At 49.6% G+C, this 21,812-nt stretch overlaps 1 protein-coding gene across 1 annotated transcript; it reads right to left on the bottom strand.

Annotated features, from left to right (window-relative positions):
- Positions 1 to 308: 308 nt before the first annotated feature.
- Rbp1 (retinol binding protein 1) lies at positions 309 to 21,812 on the bottom strand. The gene is made up of 4 exons (XM_021172560.2): positions 21,546 to 21,812; positions 20,969 to 21,147; positions 2,141 to 2,242; positions 309 to 564 (listed from the first exon to the last, which is right to left on the bottom strand). The coding sequence occupies exons 1-4, from the start codon at positions 21,616 to 21,618 to the stop codon at positions 511 to 513; spliced, it is 408 nt and encodes a 135-aa protein (XP_021028219.2). The 5' UTR covers positions 21,619 to 21,812; the 3' UTR covers positions 309 to 510.

The raw sequence follows: 21,812 nt of genomic DNA, 5'->3' as shown, positions 1-21,812 counted from the left end.
TGGTTGATGGTGACTCCTGCTTCCATAGCATCACTACACTGTGGCTCGGGTTGGATGAGTGATGTGTGGATGAGTGATGTGGAAAGAAAGTATTTAACACCCAGCTGATAGATACCAAATCATGCACACTGCAGTGCCAAGCTGCCTCTAGGGGAAGGAAGATGCATAGCTGTGCCCTCAGGGTGTAATCTGAGGCTTTGCACAGCTTCTCTGTCTACCCAAGAGAGGTATTGAGAAATACTGGCCTCAGAGGCTCTGGAGAAAAAAAACAAGCGAAAGTAGATGTGAAATTCCTCCAAAACACAGTCTTTAAACAGAGATCACTTTTATTGGGGTCACTTCATTTTAAGAAAAGGAAAAGAGACCAGGCAAAGAGACAGACTTTGCTGGCAGAAACCTGGGGTGGGTATGTGTTTCGGTCCCCATGTTAGGCAGAGGGGGCTCCTGACCACAGGCCCATCCCACTTGTTCCTCAAGACCAAGGTTATCTCCTCGGGCTGCTCGGGCTGCTCAGTGTACTTTCTTGAACACTTGCTTGCAGATCACACCCTCAGCTCTCATTTCCTGGAATAATAAAGACACTGGTTATTAGCTAAAGCAACGTTACACTTGAGGATCTCAGGACAGGGACTTGGAACGTATTCAGGGGCTACTATTGTACCGTATGAGCTTCACTACGTCTTTAGGAAGTTGATAGAATGGGATCCACAGAGATGAGGCTCTCTGATCCTGTAGCAGGAGTTGGGTGGGAGAAGGAGTGGCTCTAAGTTGACCAATAGGAACTCTTGATGGCTCCCTTGTGTTTAGTCCCTTAAAAAGCCAAAGGGCTTTAGGAATCTTTTAGGCCTGGAACAGTCTGTGCCCAGGCTCAAAAGAACTGGGCCCGGAGGCATGGTTCACTACTTTGCCTCAGAGTAGTGCAAAAATTTAAGCCCAGGCTGCCCACTGGAGTTCCCTGGAGCTCCCTTATCTCAGTGGGTGGACCCAGGCCTTCCCAGTCGTTCTAAGAGCAACCAAGACAGCCCAAGGTCAGCCCACAGAGGCAGCTCCTGCTGACTATGGCGGGGCTGGGGGGCAGTGGCAATCAAACTCTGGGAAGCGAAGCTGGATATTTGTGTGACCTTTACTAAACCTGAAATGGTGACGGAAGAATCTTGAAGCTCTTCGAGGGTCAAGTGAAACCCCAGAGAACCTTCCGCGCCCTGATTTGCAGCCTCTGGCACAGAGCCACGGGGCTAAAAGGTGAGGGGACACTGAGATCATGTCCATCCTATTTGCAGCTAAGCAAACAGAGACCCAGGGAGTTGGCGGGTGGACCCCATGGCCCGGGGCCCCATGCAGCTGGCCTCCTCCTCTCGTTCCAGTTCTCCTCTCCTGCTCCACAGCTGCAGCTGTAGAGCTCAGGAGCAGTGATAGGGCATTCTGAGATGAAGATGTGATAGCTGGGTCCTACCCAAGGCACCCAGTGAGTGGCCCAGGATTTAGCTCAAGGTCATCTGGACCTTGAGATCGAGGCTCTTTCTGCAGGCAGGGTAGCTGGGGAGTTCCAGAATGGAGGAGGGATAGGGACTTCCACCTCAGAGGACAAGGGTCCTGGTAGCTCTCATGGAGCCCAGCCATCTTGCCCAGGCAGAAGGCAGAGTAGAAGTGGCTTTGCCCTGAGGCTGAGGGTAGAGAGGAGGACTGACTGAAGAAAGCCTTTCCTGGCCCCCAGCCTAAGGCGAGATCACACACTCCTGGTGAATTTCTGCTTGGCTCTGGCCCCGTTGTGCACAGGATACATATATGTTATTTAGAAGTGCTTTGTGGAAGTGCAATAGGACTTGCCAGCGAGCCTCTCGGAGTTCCACGTCTTCACCACCAAATCAGGAAGCTGATTCTCTGTTCCAGAGAACACAAGGACCTTGACAGCTGCTCATACTACCACCCCTCTCTGCCTGTTCCCCCTGGCTGGACCTTGAGTCAGCCTAGACCTTGGAAACACATTGTATGGTTTCCAAATCATTCAGGCCTCTTCCGCAGAGGAGACACTTCAGAATAGAACCAATGCCTACCCAGTTCTCTTTTCCATTGTCCATTCACTCCCTCAGGGCATGAGGACTGCTGGGGACACAGCCTGGGTCCCCACCGTGGAACCTACCAGGTGAAGTTCATCACCCTCGATCCACTGGGTCCAGCCACGTCCCTCCTTCTCTCCCTTCTGCACACACTGGAGTTTGTCACCATCCCAGCTCACAGTGGTCTGCCAAAGCAAGAAACACAGTAGTCAGTCCTGGGGAAGCACCCCTCACCCACACCCAAGGGGACTGAAGGGGAGAGAGGCTCCTGACCTCAATCATTCAAGATGCGCTTACGGCAATTCTAGTGCAAAAAACTCACACCCTAATACTCCCTGCCTGCCACATGCTTTTATTAAAGTGTGCAGATCAGTTTTAAATTTATGAAAACCTTCATAAATTCCACTTAAAAGGGCAATTAGGATGGGGAGAACATCATTGAGGCAGGGTTGTGAATGGGAAACAGGGAGGAGGGATTTCTGAGATATGCCAGTCAGGGCCTCGTCCCCTCGTCTCTGTGAGAACCCTGCCTATCCTAGACAGTTCATCCACTCAATCATTATTATTTCAACTTCTGCTAGGTCTTCTAATATCTACAGAACCCCACCCATGTCCTCAGAGAGCCTTCATCTCCTAGGGGGAAGGAGCTCAGATGTCAACAAGGCCGCAGGTGTTGGCCGACAGCCTCTCGTCTTCTCTAAGCCAAGTCTCAGTCTCCACTGTTATATCCTGCTGCATGGCCTAGAATCTCCTGTACATGTCCCAGGTTAAGAGACTTGCTCTGCTCATCTGAGTGGTGTGGACATAGGTCAGTAGGGCTCGGAAGCCCCCTCTTCTGATGTGCGATACAGCTTCTCTTTAAAGGCTTTATGTTGCTGGGGTTTCAGATCAGAGGCTTTGGGAGGCCAGCAGTAAGTTAAGGAAGGGAAGGCCAGGGAGGAAGAGAGACTGGGATGGGCTCCAGAGAGGAAGGCTGGACCCACAGAGGAAAGGTTCCTGGTGGTTTGTCAGGAGACAGTGGCAGAGATTGGGTACTGTAAGTACAAATGCTCAGGACTTGAACTATGGGTAGAGTCCTCCTGTCCTGCCTGAGACCAGCCCACAGGCTGGACTCGATCTGATACAACCTCACATCCCACCCTTGAGCCTCCACATCCTCATAGAGCATGGCGTGTCCTTCCAGATGCTGAGAGAGAAGACAGGCATCCCTGAGGGGTTTCTGTTTCTTTGAGCAGCCAAGACCCACCCAGGAACATGGTGGGAAGGGGGATCAAAAGATGGGAGCTCAATCTTGTCTCCTTAGCATGACCAATAAATAAGTGCCTGGGGTCAACAGAACCTGAGCTGGGTGACAGATATGGCCAGGACATCTCCTCCGTACCATGCCCACATCCTTTTGGATATACATCCTTACCATAAGGGAAAGTCCTCATGAGCCCTGCCACCCACCCTTCAGTGGGAAGGACTCTGTTCAATCTTGCTCACTGTGTGGTTCCCAGTGACTTTAACATTCCCAGGATCCCCACATTCCCACCCGGCATGAGGGAGCCGACTCTGGGGCCTTGGCTTTAGATAGCTCAGGTTCTGAGCTTCCTGCGTTGTCTGTCACGTTCAGCTCAGCATCAGGACAATCAGTAAGAGCATAATTCAGATGAGAGGGAGGAAAATGCTGGCAAGGAGTGCAAAGTGAGGACTCAACTGGAGGTCCTCTTCTCCTTTTTCCTTGATGCCCTCCAAGCCCCATCTTTGGGCTTGCTGATCACTACTGCCCTCTGCTGTTGAGATGAGCCTGCAGTGAGACATTCAGGAGATGCCTGGGGAGATGGGTCCTTCTCCAAAGTACAACAGTGTGAATTAGAGCTCCAAAAGTCATGTAAAAAGGCCAGTGCTGACCTCTGTTACAATACCAGAGCTAGGGAGATATTAGATATTAGAAGATCTTTGGGAGCCCAGCCTACTCTGTGAATCATAGGCTAATGGGAAACCAAATAGAAAAAAGAAAGGGAAAGAAGAGGAAGAGGAGGGAAAGGAGGAGGAAAGAAAGAAAGAAGAGAGGGAAGAATGAAAGAAGGAATGGAGGGAGGAAGAAAGAAAGGAGAGAGAATGCCTAAGCCTGACCTCTGGCTTCCACACACATGCATACATGCAACTGTACATGTAGATGAGTGTACACACACACACACACACACACAGTAGGAAAGAGGGGGAGAGGGAAAAGGAAAGAAAGGGAGAGAGAGAGAGAGAGAGAGAGAGAGAGAGAGAGAGAGAGAGAGAGAGAGAAGGAGGAGGAGAGGGGAGGGAGAGGGAGAGGGGAGTGAGCGAACTGGGTTGACATTTCAGAAGGCAGAGCACCTGCGGCACTAGCTAAGCCTGGATCCTCAGAACTAATAGTTAAAAGCCACATTCAGTAGTACACATGTCTGTAATCCCAGTGTGACTCTAGAGGCAGGCAGGAGGTGGATAGAACTGTCTGAAAGCAGTGGTCTCAGTAGCCTAGCATAAGCAGCCGTGAAACAAGAGAGACCATGGCTAAAACAAGATGGAAGGTGAGGACTGCCACCGATGTTGCTCTCTGACCTCCATGTGTGTGGCATAGCGCGTGTGCACCTTCACACATGGCATGAGCAGACGCACAGACAGATAGAAGTGAGGCAGGCGTAGCCAAGGGTGCACCAGTATGCACACTGATCTCACTCCTGGAGGCGGTTCACAGTGAGTGTGGGGCACAAGAAGCCTCGTGGCTCCTCTCCTTGATTCAGAGACGCGCTTGGGGCACATGTGTAGCCTCAAGCCCGAGAAAGTCCAATGTCAGTCAGGTCAGAATACAAATACAGTACAGTCTGTGACTGAGGAGACTGTGGTGGGCAAAGGCTGTTATGTCCCAAATGTGGCAAAAAGCAGCGCACAGGGTGTCATCCATGCCTGGCTTGGGATGGAGAGAGGGATGGAGAAATGAGTTCTCAGCTTCAAACAGTTCCTAAGAACAGGTGGTTTCCTGTGCACTCGGCAGGTGAAGGGCTCCCGACCCCATTGAAGCATGAACAGACTGGCTGGATCTCAGCTAGGATCTACAGGGCATTGTCTTTTCTTCCATTAAAGCTGGCAGATTCATACCCTCTGTACTTAAAAGAAGAAATGCAAATGAGTCTATGTAACTTTGCTTCCTCAGAAATAACTGTCTAACATCTTGGAGTACTTCTATCCAGTCGTCTATCAACATATCCATATATTTCTGCTTTTAGAAGATTAGGATTGCCGTCATACATATGCCTTTATGTCCTCATTTCTTTATTTATTAGAGGTGATTTCCATGTCCACAAATAGTAGCCATAAGCATGCTTTTCACTGTTATGCACTATGGAGAAAATGGCCACGTCATTTTCAAGAGCCAGAGGAAAATGAAAATGAGGGACTCTTATTCAAAAATAGTAATGATTTAAAGACAGCACCAGCAGAGCATCCAGACCAGTGAGGAGCCCCTCAGGGCCCTGGTGGTGTTTTACTGAACACACACTCCATTATTCAGCTGGTTACCTACTCTGGGACATTTGGGTATTTTATAATTCGAAACAGTATAAATAAGACTTCCTCATATACAAAGCTTTCAGCACATTATTTCCTCAGAACACGTGTTCTGAGGAGGATCTGTCTGATGGAGTCGTGTGCAAATTGCTAAAGCTTTTGACAACCATGCCAATTGGATCACCAGACTCACCCCTGTTTACCCTGTATGACTACTGTCAGAGAATGGCTGTGACTGGTATATTCACTAGGTAAGGTGGGCTTCTGCCCCCAAGGTTGTGGTCATTCTTTCTAAATCCCATGGCATATCCAGATATAAGCAATAGTAATGCCTTAGCTCAGGGGGCTGTCTGGTGGTAGGCAGAATATCCGTCACTGTGGTAGGAGGTCCAGGAGCAGATATATACCTAATATACAGAAGTCTTTCTGAGAACCCTATACACAGGGAAGAGATCCCTCAGTTGGACCTGTCAGTGTCCAAGCCCTTTCCTGGCCCCAACCAAGTTCCTCTTGGTTCTTATCCTAGGTACCTTAGAGCACAGATTGCTCTCGACTCTCCTGGACATGGTAGGGCATCTGAGGTTAGGAAGGTTATGTGACTTTATCAGAATCACAAGGGCACTCCTGTTTCCCGTGGCAGGACACTTGGTAGACGCCCGCTAAAGTCTTTGGAAGAAGGAAGATAGTTTTTGGTTCCACCACGTGAGAGGTTGGGGCAAGAGACTCACTATAGGTTTAAGGTCAGTCTGGCCTACGTGGTATTTGTCTCAGTGACTCAAAGTCTGGTGTTCTATAGCAGCAGGAAAGGGGTGTGAGGAGCTGCAGGGAGAAAGGCAATCACTCGGAATGAAATGGAAGGCAGCTTTGGCTAACTTGGAACTCAATATGTAGACCAGGCTGGCCTCAAACTCAGAGATCCAACTGCCTCTGCGTCCCAAGTGCTGGGATTAAAGGTGTGTGCCATGCCCAATGGTGATTCCTTTTCTTATGACACAAAATGTAAATTTTTCTTACAACCTACTCTAGGATCCAAAAACACCACTTTGGCCTTCCTCTGAGGTCAGTAGCCAGCCATCTCTCAATGCCTGACTTGAAGGGGACTTGGCTGTTTGATTCACTTTCCTAGATTCACCCAATTAATCTGCATCTGGGGATGGGGGACTTCAATCAGGAAGACATTCCTGATGCTTTTCAAGTTTCAAAGAGAGGGGCGGCTGGTATGTGTGTGTGTGTGTGTGTGTGTGTGTGTGTGTGTAAAACTGCTACCCTAGACTCAGAACCCCACCTTAGCTATGAAGACCAGATACAAGGACAAGGCAATGGACAGTCACATTGTAATTTAGATTCTCAATAGTTCTTATTTCAACACCACAGGAAGGTACAAAGGGGCTGGAGCCAGGGCAGCTGCTTATACCCAAAGCCAGCCTAAGTTTTTTATTAAAAATGAACAATAATTCACACCTCCTTGGCTGTGTCAGCAGCTTCACAACCATGTGCCAATAGATGAGCGAAGACAATTTTATACTATTCTGACAAGGGACTGTCACTTCAAAAGCCATTATCCACCTCCCAGCCATTCAGAAATCCTAGCTGGCACTGCAGTCAGCAAGCTGGGGTGACCCTGTCCCGGGAATGTCTTGATGCTCCTTTGTCCCTTTCAGGTGACCAGTATTGGTTGTGACAGTCAGTGACCCGACATGACCTATAAATGCTGAGACTCAATGTGGCTCTCAGAAAAACATGTGACATTTATTAAAGTTCTCACATACTGCCACTCACTCACTCTAAGGACAGGGATGCCTCCATGCTTGTCCACAAAGAACTGCCAGGGTCTCCCTTGCTGTACCCGCCTCTGGGTCAGTCTTATCTCTGTGGGTTCAGAGGCAGGTCATAACAGGAGATGCCTTTCCTATGGGTAATCTTGTCTACAAGCTCCAGAGTCCAGTCTGACCCAGCTCTGACCCCAACACCCACACTCTTTAGATTTGGGGATAAAAGTCAGAGCCCAGACAGTGAGTTGGCACTTCTTGTGTACAGCCTGTGAGTTGTTAAAAGATACAGATCTGCCTTGCCTCCTGCAGTGTGGTTTTAACACGTGATTTTCTCTCGGAGGGTCTCTCCTTTCCTTGTAAGACAGCCTTTGGTGCTTGTATTAAACAAGCTGTTGGGCGGAGGGGTAGGAAAGCCCTAAGTCCTAACACGTGAGACCCAGTCCTGAGAGCTTGCAACAATGTTTCATTAATCCGCAAGGGTTAGAGAGGCAAACGATTCCTAAGCTTCTGTAACATTCAGCCTGCTGCAGGTGGGGCTGACCGCACTCAGTTCTGCCCTACTGGGAAGCGCAATGGGTAGGCAGTGGCTTCTCTTTGTCTAGTCCTCTCCTAAGGGAATTCCTTAAAATTACCCCAAATGAGTACATTTATGAGAGAAAGCCAACTCACTGTGAACACAGATGAAAACCAAATTAATAAGGCTTTAAAATGTTAATGAGTAACCAGAGACACAAAGACCACTAAAAACAGCCACTGTGAATACATGTTGTCATAACAAGACCTTTGAGGGCACAAGAGAATTCAATGAAGACATTCATTTCTACCATGAAGATGTTAACAGCTAATGGTAACACAAGTCTTAGGATAAACAAAATGAAATATGTTCTGATTAATAATCTTGGCACATTAGTTCCCTCCCCCCAATCATTTTTAGAAAGGGCCTTGACTCAGGTTAGACCATTACAGTGCTAGGGCTACCACTGAGACTGAAGTTCTGAGGAGCAGGTAAGAGGCTGGGCTGGAGAATGTTAGAGGTCTGTGTCACCCAACCCTGTCCAGGCACCTGGAAGGCTTCCTGGTTGAAGTGATAGCATCATATCATGATTACCACCACCACAGTCACCATGGTGACCAGTACGGATACTCAGCAGGGTGCTGAGCAGGTTATGAAGCACCTTCACCTTGACTCCTCCAGACCCCGTGTAGTCTGAGGACTGAGGTCACCCAGCTGTGGAGCTGTCAGCGACTGTGCTCAACATCTCCTGGGTTCAGCTGAGCCTTACATGAGGCGGACATGTAGCCTGGCTCTGCAGGAAACAGCATTCAGCAGCCATGGTCCAGCCCCCTTGCAACCTCCTGCATTCCGGCTACTTGAGAGAAAGTTGAGGTAAAGGAAAGACAAGAAGAGAGAAACTTGCTGAAGGAAGGTAGGTCCTGGGTAGTCGATGTGCTGCAGGTCTGAAAGCAGGTGGTTGCTCATCAGCCTGAGGTAGGGACAGCCCGGAGGAGGTGTGGCCGAGAACAACTGGAATGGATGTGAGAAAGAGCTACAGAGTTCTGAGAAGGAAAGAAGTGGGCACGGGTGGTGCATGCTTTTAATCCCAGCACTGGGGAGGCAGAGGCAGGCAGATCTCTGAGTTCGAGGGCAGCCTAGTCTATAAATTGAGGACAGTCAAAGCTGCACTGAGGAAAGGAGGAGGAAGAGGAGGAGGGGGAGGGGAGGAGGAGAATGAGAAGAAGAAGAAGAAGAAGAAGAAGAAGAAGAAGAAGAAGAAGAAGAAGAAGAAGAAGAAGAAGAAGAAGAAGAAGAAGTAGGAGGAGGAGGAGGAGGAGGAGGAGGAGGAGGAGAAGGAGGAGGGAGAGGGAGAGGGAGAGGGAGAGGGAGAGGGAGAGGGAGAGGGAGAGGGAGAGGGAGAGGGAGAGGGAGAGGGAGAGGGAGAGGGAGAGGGAGAGGGAGAGGGAGAGGGAGAGGGAGAGGGAGAGGGAGAGGGAGAGGGAGAGGGAGAGGGAGAGAAGGAATCCCAGGCAGAGAGACTAGCCTAGGATATGCAGGCAAGTCAAGAGAGAAGGGCTGCACAGAGGAGTGGGCCTTCCTGGGCTAGACTCTCTTGTTCTATATAAGGCTGGACCTGGCACCTCCAAAACAGAATTTGCTAAGAAGGCTTACAGTCTACTTCTTCATCTTGTGTCTTTGGGGCTTTAGCTGGCTAAATGTGGCTCTTATGGAAAGTCCAGGTGCTGGCCTCTCTAGCCCCTGCTTCCAGGCCAAGCTGATCTGGATCCTTTAACATGAGGAGCTGTGCTGAAGGCAGGAGGAAGAGGGATCCAGGAGAGGATGACCCCTGAATTCTTGCACCTTCTGTGCGAGTTCGTGGCCTCTGCTGACCTTTCCCAGAATAGAAGACGTGTTCTTAGAAACCAGGGAAGAATGAATAGGTCAGCAGAGAGTTCCTGGGGGGTGGGGATGGGGGGTCTGAGATCCTCGTACCATATGTGGGATGCCAATAACCACTTTGTGGCAGAAAAGTGCACACAACTGATTTTTGAATGAATGAAAGGCAAAAGCCATCCTAGGGCCATGCTGGTAGTTTTCAATGACTATCATGGAATAACCTCTGCCACAAGACAAAACACTCAGACAATGTGGCTGCCCCTTCTCCCACAGATAAGCTTTACAGAGTGTCCCCCTCTACCATCCCTAGGTGTCATCTGGCTTCAAATGTCTGGGAAATGAGGCATGATAGACAGAGACATAGAAGTTGGGTCATGGTTTAAATCTCCTCCTGTTAGACACAGCCTGTCTGAGCTCACAGCCTGTCCTCTACTCCCACAGGGCCACCTTCCACCATGGAGCTCCATCCAGCAGGCTGCAGTGTAATCTGTTCATACATTCTATGTCTTTCAGGTGAGATGACCCTGAGCCATTCTCTCCACCTCTGTAGCCTCCAATTCATCCTTGCAAATGGCGGCCATGGCTCTGCCAGAGAGAATACCATCAGCTTAAACATGGCTGTTCCCATGCAGGGCTGCAAACTCCTGGGTCAGCAACACCTGGTCCATTGCTGGCCTCGCCCAGCCTGGTCTGTGGTATGAAGTACCTTTTAAACCCTCCACTCTCCTATTATGTCTTCTCTGGATGGCCAGGCATCCCTCACCCCTCATCTCTCACCCTCAGAATTTATCTCCTGGGGTGACAGTTTACTGGGTGGGAGGGTAGATAGTTACAGCCCTTCCTGATGGAGCAGCTGCTCTGAAGGCTTTCCCATACCCTGCCCCCCATAACCTAACTTTCACCGAGAAGCAGTTATCCCCGATTCTCTAATTACCCCTGTTTCACAGATTAGTAGAGGCTCAGAGAGGGGAAAATAATTTCCCCTAGGGCAGTGGTTCACACAGAGATGAGATTTCAAAGGAGGTCAGGCTTCACAGTTAACAGGTCATGACTGACTTCTAGACAGAGTGGGGCACAGATGAAGAAAGGTGTACAGGAAGACATGGGATAATTGCCTCCTTGGGAAGAACAGACTTCTACATGGACCCCGCTCCCCTGCCGTTTGATGAACCCCATCCCATAGCACTGCCTCATGAAGAGCCTCTGCATCTTAGATTCCAAAGCTCAAAGATAGATTAACCCAGAGCTCTGACTCCTAGGAGAACAGTCACCCTTCTCTTTGCTAACCACCCGGAGTCATACTGCCTGGGTCCAAATCCACTGGGTACTTATCTGTCCTGCATCTTAGTCTCTTCATATGCAACATAGGAAGAATCTGGGTACCATCTTCATAGAATTGTTGTAAGGATAATGATAATAATAATAATAATAACAGTAACAACAGCAGCAGCAACATATAGGAAGTGCTTAGAAGAATATCTGGCAGAGGCAAAATACCGTGTAGACATAGTATATTATTAAACTGGATTAGAGTAGATCTTGTATATAGTCAATATCAACCTTTTATACCATTCTGTTGTCTCAGTTAATGCTCATATAACAAATACACTAGACCCTATCATGCTGGGTCTTGAGATGCAGAAGGAAGGAAGGTCTTCACCATCTAGTATCTCACATACATCAGCAAGTGTCACAGGTGTCCTAAGAGATGAACCTGCAGAGAGGGAGCTTGGGGCAAAAGGAAGGACAGCAGCATGGTGGCCAATCCAGACAAGACCAACAGAGCAGGTGAGCCTGAGCTAGCTCTCTACCCTGAGCTAGCTCTCTACCATTGGGGAACTATGCTTCCAAAAAGAGGTAAAACAGACCATCCCAGAAAAGTGAGCAGAGAGCAAAGGAAGGCGCCCACACAGAGGATGGGGCCAGGAGTATAAGGTGTGCGGCAAGGAGTGGACAGGCAAGAGGCTGTATCCTTGGTTGGCCATAGGGCTGTGAGCACTGAGGAGCGCCTGGAAGTGTTACATGGGGAGCAGAATGGTTAGGCTCCCCGTGAAGACATGAAGGATGGGCTGGAGTCTGGACAGTGGGAGAAGGGAGACAGACGACTGTGAAAAGAGGCAGTAGTTAAAGGAGACCGTCCATAGGAAGTGCTGCGCTTGGCACGCAGCAAGCACAAGAGATGTTAATTGTTGTTCTTGTTGTTGTTACAGGCAAGAACTTCTGAGCAGTGCAGCCAGAAAGAGAAGAGATGGATGTTACAAAGCGGGGTCCTTGGAAATGGTTGAGGAACTGTCCCTGAACACTTTTATCTTCACAGCAACCATCTACGCGGCTGGGTAGTGGTCTCTGGAAGTAAAAAAAAAAAAAAGCCAGTCTTTCTAGGCACCATGCTTATTTGGTATTTAGGAAGCCGGCAGGAGACAGCTTGTTCTCTGAGCCACACAAAAATCAAAAGTCACAAATTATCTAAAGCTGGAGCCCAAAGGCAACATTTACACAAAGTGGTGTGACCCTGGTGGAGTTCCCCCTCCCAGGGTGTGAAGTGGGAAGGCACAGCCCGCCCCCTCTCAATCAATGGACACAAGGCTCTCAGGGCTGTGTCTATGGCGGCTGACAGATTTCTTTTCTTCTTTTCTTTCTTTCTTTTTTTTTTTTTTAAATCAGGAAACTGCACACAGATACCTTTGTGCAAACTTAACGGGGGGAAAAAGTTTTCCTGGAATATAACCCGAGTGTGGGCTGTCTGAGTCAGAGGGTAAGATGATTTTCTGACTCACAGCCCATTGTCAGACACAGATCTTTTCCCTCCCTGGCTGGATGTAAGACAATTCCACTGTGAAGGAGGGGAGGACGCTTGTGGGGCCCGTTTCCTTCCATCCTCGTCTGTACATCCATCTCTTTACACTTCATTCCCAAAGGGCCTCTCCCCCAGCAGAAAAGCAGAAGGAAGGCTGGTGGGGTACAAGGAAGGAAGGGGCAGTGCTGCCCTTGTATTCGAGGTGCAATCCTGGGTGTCTGTGTCTCAGAGGAGACCCCAAAAATAAGTCAGAAGAGTTAGTGATAGAAATGAACCTTAATGAAGGCTTACAGTCAGCAAGACAGATACCCGGGCAAGCTAGTGTACTGCCCGCCCCCTCATCCTCCCTCCACCGTGTGTGTGTGTGTGCGCGCGCGCGCGCTCGTGCACACGCACCAAGCAAGGTAATACAGCTTAATTTACACAAAGGACAGGGTGTGGCAGAATTCTAGTCAAACTGGTGACTGATGGGTTCCCAGAGTGGGGACTGCTGGACTGGGCATAACCCCCGTTAGGTGAAATACTCTTTGGAGTGTATTCAATTAACTCCAAGTCAAGAATGCCACTAAACTCCTGAGCCCAGGGGGAAAGGACTAAAGATTACTGTCACTGAAATGACTGTCAAAAGAAAGGCACAAACTCCCTGGGTCCCTCTGTTCTTTAACAATGGGGATCCTAGCAGGAGGTCTTTTCAACAAGTGCTGGCTTGCTTAAGAGCAAAGAGGTTTCCTCCAGAGGGCTAACTGTCCCTTTCCAGGCCCATGGATGCTCTCCTGAACTGGGCCCCAAAGGTGAGAAATCCCCACCCCAAGTACAAAGGGCAGGCTCAGGCACACCTACTGTGATTCCTCTCCCAACCCTGAAGAGCCCCACTCACATTAGTCAGCAACAAAACAGCCCAATCTGGATAGACCTTCAAAGCTTAGCCAGAGAAACAGGCTCCAGACCCACTGGGCGGTCACAGTGTGCCAGAGGCCATGGGGATAGCTTGTCTTGCTTACAGCAAAGGCAGCTCTCCTGAAGCAGCAGTCAGTGTTTGTTTAGAGCCCTGCCACACCCTGCTTATTCAGATATGGAGCCTGGATCCTTTGCTGTGGAAGATGAGTGAGCCTTTCTTACCACCAACAGAAAACAGGAGAGTAGCCAGGAGATGGTACAGTTCGGATAGGTGTCCCTCAAGCCCCATGTATTCAAAGCTTGGCCCTAGTGGGAGGTGGTGTGACTTTTAAGAATTGAGGCCTGCTTGGATGAATTCTAGTGATAGGAGGATATACTCTTGAAGGGGACATTGGGACTCTGCTTTTATTCTGGTCATTAGGTGAATAGCCATCCCCTGCATTGAGCTTCCTCCGTGGCCTACCACCTCGACACAGGCTCAGAAGGAGCAGTACCAACCAACCATCCGCTGACACAAATTGCAAGGCTGCATGCAAGCCAAAAGAAACCCTTCTTCTTTTTAAGTAGATCAGCCCTGGTATTTTTGTTACAGCAATGGAAAGCTGACTGACCACAGTGCCTTCAGAGCTCATAAAAAAAAATGTCACACACATTCCACACCTGCCTTCCTCTCTTGAGACGCACATTCTTGAAACCTAGCTGCCATGGAGAGCAAGTCCACCTCGAGAGAATCCTCAAGCTCCCAGATGTAATGTGGAAACAGGATTCAAATTCACAACCTAATCTAGACACTCTGCCGTTCCCTGTCTAGAGCCGCGTTGCCTGTTCCCCTGCACATTCAGTTACATTCCTGGTTCACCGAGACCCCTAACTATCATAGGTTCTTGCAAGGATCCGCAGGCAGTGCCTGACCCTGTCCCCTAACAGGACAGGACCATATCTGTCATTACTCATTCACCCCCCCAGAAATGAATGACTTTAGCGGAAGCAACACAATTCTTCCTCTGAATTATGAGAACACCACAGGACAGGAACCTGAGCCTGCCCAGCTGTTCCTCACAGTATCAGCAGCACGGTCCTTTGAGCCATCAACATGAGCAGCATCAGGGGACTTGAGCCCTACCCCGGGGCTCTGAATGAGAACCTTGTGGGTAAGGCAGGCTCAAGTGTGTGAAAACTAATGTTGGGTGGTTAGCCCAGGAGTTCTGGAGTCTCAGTGTCAAAGGATATATATCCAGATACAGGAGACAGGAGATCAGCTCAGAGGGATGAAGGAGAAAGAAAGATGCTCTGATAGCTTAACTATATGGGAAATAATATTAGCATTGAGAACTCCTGTAACATTCCAACCTTCCTCTCTCCCTCTCCTCCTTCATTTGAACGCCTGCATTCCTGACCTTATCTTGTTTTTTTCCTTCATTTGGATTTCTCTATGTAGCCATGGAAAGTCTCTCTCTCTCTCTCTCTCTCTCTCTCTCTCTCTCTCTCTCTCTCTTCCCCCCGCTCCCCTCAGACTTAATCCTAGTCAGGGTGAGATGGAACCAGTTTGGGTCTCCTGCATCAACCTGGCAGCAGCATCCCATCAGAGGTGGTGTACTGCATGTGTGGACCCACCAGGACCCAGAAAGGGAGTGGGGAACTCTCACCAGTACAAAGATGATGGTAAGGAAGCACTGATGGACAGAAAGAAAATCAAACAGTTGTAACTGATTTCAACCCACTGCTGGCCCTCCTAGATGACTGTGCTCTGATCTTCACGTCCTGGTGCTTGCAGGGGTGCTGGTTCTATTTTGCAGGTGGCATTGGCAAAGGCAATGTGTATCATCTCTGTGATCCTCAGAATTGACTCCAGGAAGCCAGGCAGAGCAGCAATCACGATGCCCATTTTGCAATGCGGAAGCAGAAGTAGGGTGTCTAATCTGTTGCCTGCACACTACAGCCAGCTGTGCTGACAATAACATCAGCTCTTCCCACTCATCCTAGGCCTCACAACCCTTAGGACGCTCCACAAACACGTCAGTCAGTCAGAAACCTTGAGCTTGAACTAAGGAGGCATGTTCTCCGAGCCTCAGATTTTCATCTATGGCATAGATAAAACGATCCCTGCTGAAGAGCATTTTCTATGAGGACCAAACAGTGGGGAGAGTGAGGAGAGCTCTTGGTGCAGGTTCAGTGAAGATCCAGTTATGTTTCCTTGCTCCTGCCTTGCAAAACTCCAATCTTCAAAAGTCAGCATGAGTCCTGAAAGCTACTTTGTAAATTTTGTTTGGTTGCTTTAATTCTTCTTTCTATAATCCTCAAAAGCATGCTGCTGACACCGATTTCAAAGGTTGGGAGAACTTTAGCTGGGAAATGAAAGAGATCCTGTGTTGAGGACTTGGAAAAGACCCAGCTGAATACTAGGGCCTGGTCTGGGCAGGGGTGACTCTCAGAAGGCTCCCAAATCCAACAGCTTCGGAGCTCTGTAGCCTGAGGCATTAATTTCACCACTGGCATGAATATTTGTTAACATAAGAACCCCAAGATCTCTTTAATGGGTCAAGAACAGGATCAGGAAGTTGGCAAGACTTTAAACCAAAGTGCTAACAGCGTTTTTTTTTTGTTTGGTTGGTTTTTTTTTTTGATGGATTTCATGTGTTGCCATATATAATTAGAATGCCTGGCTGGATGAATGGATAAATGAGCATAAGTGAGCATTTGCAAGGAAGTTAGGGAGGGAAGGGAAGGAAACACAGATGGCTTAAAAGAAAAAAGATTGAAAAACATCTGAAAGTGGGGATAAAGAGAGATACCTAAAACATATCATGGAGTAAAAAAAAAGCTGTGTGCAGAAAAATGATATTTTCCCATCTCTCTTCTCTTCTCTCTTTCCCTTTCCTCTTCTTCCCCTTCTTCCTTCTTTTCAGCCTTAGGTTGCTCCTTTGGCTAGCGGACCAACTTGTAGACAGTCACATGGAGCAAGCCTTTCCAGAGAGACCCACTGGAAACTGTAGCAGGAATAAGTTTTGAGGAGGAGAGTACAGGCGGAGCGGGAGAAGGGGTCCTTTCCTTCCCTTTCGTTCTCTTCCGCTACTTGATTCCCCCCCTTTCCTTTTATAATAAAAACAAAGAAAGCAGCAGAGAGCCAAGTGCTGGGAGTGAAAGGCAGGCCCCGTAGAGGGGTCATTCTGAGTTCAAAGCTAGATATGAAGGCCAGGCCAAAGCCAAGGGAGGCAGCGTCAGGCTGCGTCAGAGCCGAGTGAACAAAGAGGCCTCTTCCAGGGAAACCCTGACCTGGTGTCCACTGCGGAATGACAAATGGCCCTTATTCCACCAGCATGTAGAATCAGGCTCACTGCTGGTTCCTATCAGAGGCTCAGTCTCATTCCATAGGATCCATTCACTACAGAGGGGCGGCTGAGGACAAGATCAGAATGATTTCTGGGACTGTCTTGACATGAAGTGTGGACGCTGTTTCAGGCTGAAGAACACTTACCTGTCTGAGCCCCACCCAGATAGACCTATGCAGATTGATTGTATCTGACACTTATGGTTGGTGTCTTGTCTGATGCTGCACAGTCTGGACAAAGGAGACTGGGCACCTGTTGAGTTCAAACCAGCCTTTCTAAACATTTACCAGTCTTGAGTGGGGTGCTGCACCTTGGTCCTGAAGGATCTTTACCGGCCAGACTGGAAATGTGGGCGAAGAGCTCCAGGGACACAGAGACAGCTCATATAATTCTAGACGGTGGCAGGGGAGGTAGGCTAGAGCCAGTGACCTATGGTCCTGTGCACCTCATTTGTGCTTTTTATACAGACACCAGTGTAGCGAGAGCGAGATGCCACCTTCCCCCAAAGCAGGAGCTGCAGAGTAAACACCACAAATTGCTACCTGACCCTGGACCTCGGGTACCAAGGTGGATAAGGATGATGCCAAGCTGTTCACATACAGGGGGCACTGGCAAGTGCCCAAGAGACCCACGCAGTGGGGAGAGAGCGCAAGCTTGGTGCTTTCAGCTTTTAATGTTTTGTTTTGTAAGAACAGTCAGACGTAGGTTTTGTTTTGTTTCTCCCTGTGAAATCTTAGAATCCCTGGCCTTCGCTGGCAACCAGCTCCAACACCGTGTAGGCCAAACAAAATACATCTGCAAGCTGGATTCCATCTTTGGCTGCCATTCGGAACATAGATAAGATTCCCCAAGTAAAGGAAGAAACAGAGACATTGCGCCAGCAGCCTCCTGGCCCTTTGGAGAGTAATATTAGCTTGGCTCTGCCTTGCTCCGTAAAGACTCCCTGCTGGCCTGTCAGGTCACATGTAGGTCTCTTTTTAGGTCCTCATCACTGAGGTCCTTCTGCCGTGTTTTGCATACACAGCTACATACAACCCTTGCAGAACAATGGGTCTCTTGGGGCAGATTCCTCTCACCAAGACCTTTCCTGGGCACCGGGCTTCCCCGTGCATGGTCTGGTCTGTTCATTTCCCCCTCCCACATTGTCCTTCAGGACCCTGCTCAGGTGGCCCCTCCTGGAAGCCGTCCCTAACCATAGCTCCCTGAACCCCAGCCCTGTGCCCCCTCATTTTCTACTTCTACCATGCAATGACCTACAAATGTATATGTCTCCTCCATGGTTCTGGGCACCCAAGATGCCAGCTATCCCTTTCCTTAGACTGAGCCTAGAACCCAGCAAGAAGCAGGTCTGAAATAACATTTTTTTTTTAAAACCAGACACTTTTCTTGCCCGTGGCTTTTCTTTCATTCCTTTCCTGTTTGGCTGGCTACAGTTACTTCCTGTCTGTCCTACCAGCCCTAGATCAGACTTACTTGTGATGAGAACTCTCTCTGACCTCCCAGGCCCAAGACGGGTGCTTCTTTGTCCTGAGCAGACTACAGTGGCTGCCTTGGACCCTTTCCCTAGTCTAAGTCTTCCCAGACCTCACACCCACACTCATTATCCCCAAGAGACTGGAGTCCCCTCAGAAATCTCATTCTGGCAAAAAGAAGGTCTAAGCCTTGGTCAGCCAGAGGTAAACGGGAAGAGACTAGCCACTTGTCACAGCCTCTTACAGGAGAGACAGGGAAGGTCACTACTGGGCACGAACACACCTGGGCAGGACTGCTTAGACGTGCATATCTCGGGCCCTTATCACTTCAGGACCCCAAGATGGACTTGGGGAGATGGGTGACTGGATCCCTTTGTCCCCTTTCCCAGCGTGGCCACCATGACTGAATTTCCCTTTACTTTTCTTTACTCCTCAATTTGTCTTTTTAAAATTGGTTTATCCAGGACAGGCAGCTGAACCTGGCTTTGTGGGGGTATGGTCTGTGACAATTTCATAGCAACCCCTCCTCCCAGAGAGCGATGCTAGTGGGTCTCGAAGCAGCGAAGATAACAGTAACATCATCCCAGCGTTTCCCTGCTTACTTGAGCAGTGTCCCTTGCTTGTTCACCTACCCAGGAGGTCTAAGAAAAGGCAGTCATTGCCCTTCCCTCTGTGCTCCAAACCCCCATACCCCATTCCTTCCCACCTAGTGCAGTAGGGACCTCCTCCAGAATCCGAGGACACTGCTCCCACCCACCCCCGCCCCAGCCTGCCCATGCTCGCCTCCCTTTGTCTTCATAGCGCAGGCTGTTATGACCTTTGTGTGTCTGTCTCGCACAGTCACTGAGTGTGCTTTGCTATTCTGTGTATCCCTGGTGTCATGACCACATTCAAGGGAGGCAGGCTGCTCGCTCTGCCCTTCCCTCTGCCCTTTAGGTAACCCTTGCCCCAAGGTTAACACAGGAGGAAGCTCTATGAATAAAGCTGGTGAATTAATGTAAACTATGGCATCACCAGGCACTCAGTAGACCCTCGGTGAATACTCACTAGTATTACTAGGTGATCAGTGACAACAATCAATCAAGTAACAAACTAGCATATTAAGAACTGCAGTGACCCCCAAATAAACACACGTCTGATGTGAATTCCAGGTTGTGGTCCAGAAGCAGTTCAGGACAATAGAGAGAAGGCAGTCCCTGTCTGAAGGTGTCCTTTCTGACTGCAAGCATGTGGTGCCTGGACACGTTAGAGCATCAGTTCTCAACCTTGCCAATGCTGTGACTCTTTAATACAGTTCCTCATGTGGTAGTGATCCCCAACCATAAAATTATTTTGGTTGATACTTCATAACTGCAGTTATGTTACTACCAACTGTTGCAGTTTGCTACAGTTATAAATCGTGATGTAAATAGGCAATGGAAAAATGCAGGATATCAGATATGCGGTCCCCCAAAGGGGTTGCGACCCACAGTTTGAGAACCGCTGCATTAGAGCATAGCATTGCTCTAGAATAGTAGTTTTCTCCCTCCCAGTCTCTCTGAGTACATTGCCAACTGGTTACTTTTTCCAGCATTCCAATGGCAGTCTCAGATACTGGTCTGATGGCTTCCCAAAGAATAAAGCAGGTAAGACTGAGTGGTCCTCCTGGTGACTTAACCCTCTTCAGCTACAGCCCTTGAGAACTTAGCTATACTGCTTCTGAAAGGGCTGTCTGTCCACAGAGGAACCTGGTTGAGTGTAGGGTGCGGTGTGGCCTTCAACACAAGAAGGTTCAAAACCCAACTCCTACAATTTTCTTCCCTCTAGTCACTGGCTTAATAGGGAGTTCCCAGTTGCCCCTTCCCTGAGCTGTGGTGGGAAGTGCAGGGTATACAGTAGGCCATTATAAGTACCCTTGGCAAGTGAGGGAAGGGTAGCAAGCTCCCCCTTCCTGCAAAGCAAGGCAGCTTCTGGAAGCAGACAAGAGCTAGGTCTGGACAGAAGTCCATGCAAGGGACACTGGGAGTATCCTGGCCTCTGAGAAATTCCAGAATGCTGACAGAGGCCTGAGGCTGACTGACCTTCCGGAGTCTGCTGTGGTGTTGCTAATTGGGGTCTACAGGTCACCAGTTTCCCACTCTTGGTGGGGTGAGGGCCTCCTCTCCCCCATTGCTTCTTCCTCTGACCCTGGATGCTGCCTACTGTGCTATAGGGTTAGGAACGGGGTGAAAGGCTGAAAGGAGCTCAGGGCTCAGCGGGTATCAGGGGGAGGAGCCTCAGTCAAATCCTAGCTTTGCAGTGGCAAACCAGGGGACTTCCAGCAGGGGCAAAGGTGCTAGCGACCTAGATCACCCTGCCCCACTAGATCACTTGGGGGGAAATAACACTGCAGGGGACTCCCTGTGCCTTCTCCTCTCTTTTTGCTCTCCACCAAAGAGTTCAAGAATTCCAGGCCCCTCCCACTACTCTACGGAATCCTTTAAGTTGATTTTATCTGAAAAATGAATGAGCTCCTATCTCCTCAGTTAGGGTGAGCTTTGGTGAGGCCATGTGTGTCTGAGCACCTGGCCTTTCCAGCTGACCAAACAATCGGTTTTGTCCAGCCACCAACACTTGCAGGGTGTGTTTAGCATACCCTGGGGCTCTGGGGCTGGGAGAGAAGAAGATTCACAGCGTTTCCCAGATCTTTGCTCCCTCCAGACGCTAACCCAGCTCTAGGACAGAACCTGAGGGCAGGTCGAGGGGCCTCACCATGCACTTGCGGTCGTCTATGCCTGTCAGATCCTCCTCAAACTCCTTCCCAACTTGGAAGTCCATGATATAGTTCCGAAAAGTGCTCAGCGTGCGGATGATCATGTGGTCGCCATCCTGTACGATCTCTTTGTCTGGCTTCAGCAAGTTGGCGATTTTGCGCAAGGCCACGTTGACGTCTACAAGGGGTGCGTGAGAGCAGCGGCAGAGTTGTCAAGAAAACTCAGATAAGAAAGGATTCCCTAGGTAGTGGGGTTCCTAGGTAGCGGAACAAGGTTGGGATTCCAGCTCACTCTGCGCGGCCTCTGAGGGCCGTCTGTGCCTTGCCTTTCCATTTTCATTCTTTTGAAAACAAAGTTTTGTTGTTGTCCTCCCCCCCGCCCCCACCTTTAAAAACAAACTAGCAAAGCTTGCCCTGCCCTAGTGATTGAATACCTCCGGGGAGAGCTATCAGACTCTTGCCACCAATTAACCCTAACATCTCGGGCCCTCTGCTTGGCAGCCGGCGGCCGCGCTCTGGGATGGGGTACTGGGGTCTGCGGGGAGCCCGGGGTTGCAAACCGCGGGCCGCGCTTACCGAGCGCGCGCAGGTACTCCTCGAAATTCTCATTGCTCAGCATCTTCCAGTACCCGTTGAAGTCCACAGGCATTTTTGGGGCAGACTGGGGATCGCCTGACACCAAGAAGGAGGGAGCGGCTGTGGGCTCGGCCGGGACCGTTGCTGCCAATGCACTCCGGGTGATGGACGGCCCGGAAATGGGCGCCCTCGGGGGACACGGGGCTCCGCGGGGCGGCGACAGCTGGATTCCAAGAGTGCACAAAGCCCGCAGGAGGGTCCATTGTA

This window comes from Mus caroli, unplaced genomic scaffold (genome assembly GCF_978045245.1).
Source record: "Mus caroli unplaced genomic scaffold, Mus_caroli_1 scaffold_11, whole genome shotgun sequence".
In the NCBI taxonomy this organism is placed as follows: domain Eukaryota; kingdom Metazoa; phylum Chordata; class Mammalia; order Rodentia; family Muridae; genus Mus; species Mus caroli.
The sequence above is the reverse complement of the archived record's forward strand: the minus strand, read 5'-3'. Positions and strand labels throughout refer to the sequence as shown.

Excerpts from the sequence above, each read along its gene's own strand:
- Rbp1 (XM_021172560.2), bottom strand. The coding sequence starts at position 21,618 with ATGCCTGTGGACTTCAACGGGTACTGGAAGATGCTGAGCAATGAGAAT. Across the intron at positions 21,148-21,545 it reads GGAGTACCTGCGCGCGCTCG|ACGTCAACGTGGCCTTGCGC; the intron begins GTAAGCGCGGCC and ends CACCCCTTGTAG. Across the intron at positions 565-2,140 it reads AGGGTGATGAACTTCACCTG|GAAATGAGAGCTGAGGGTGT; the intron begins GTAGGTTCCACG and ends TTATTATTCCAG.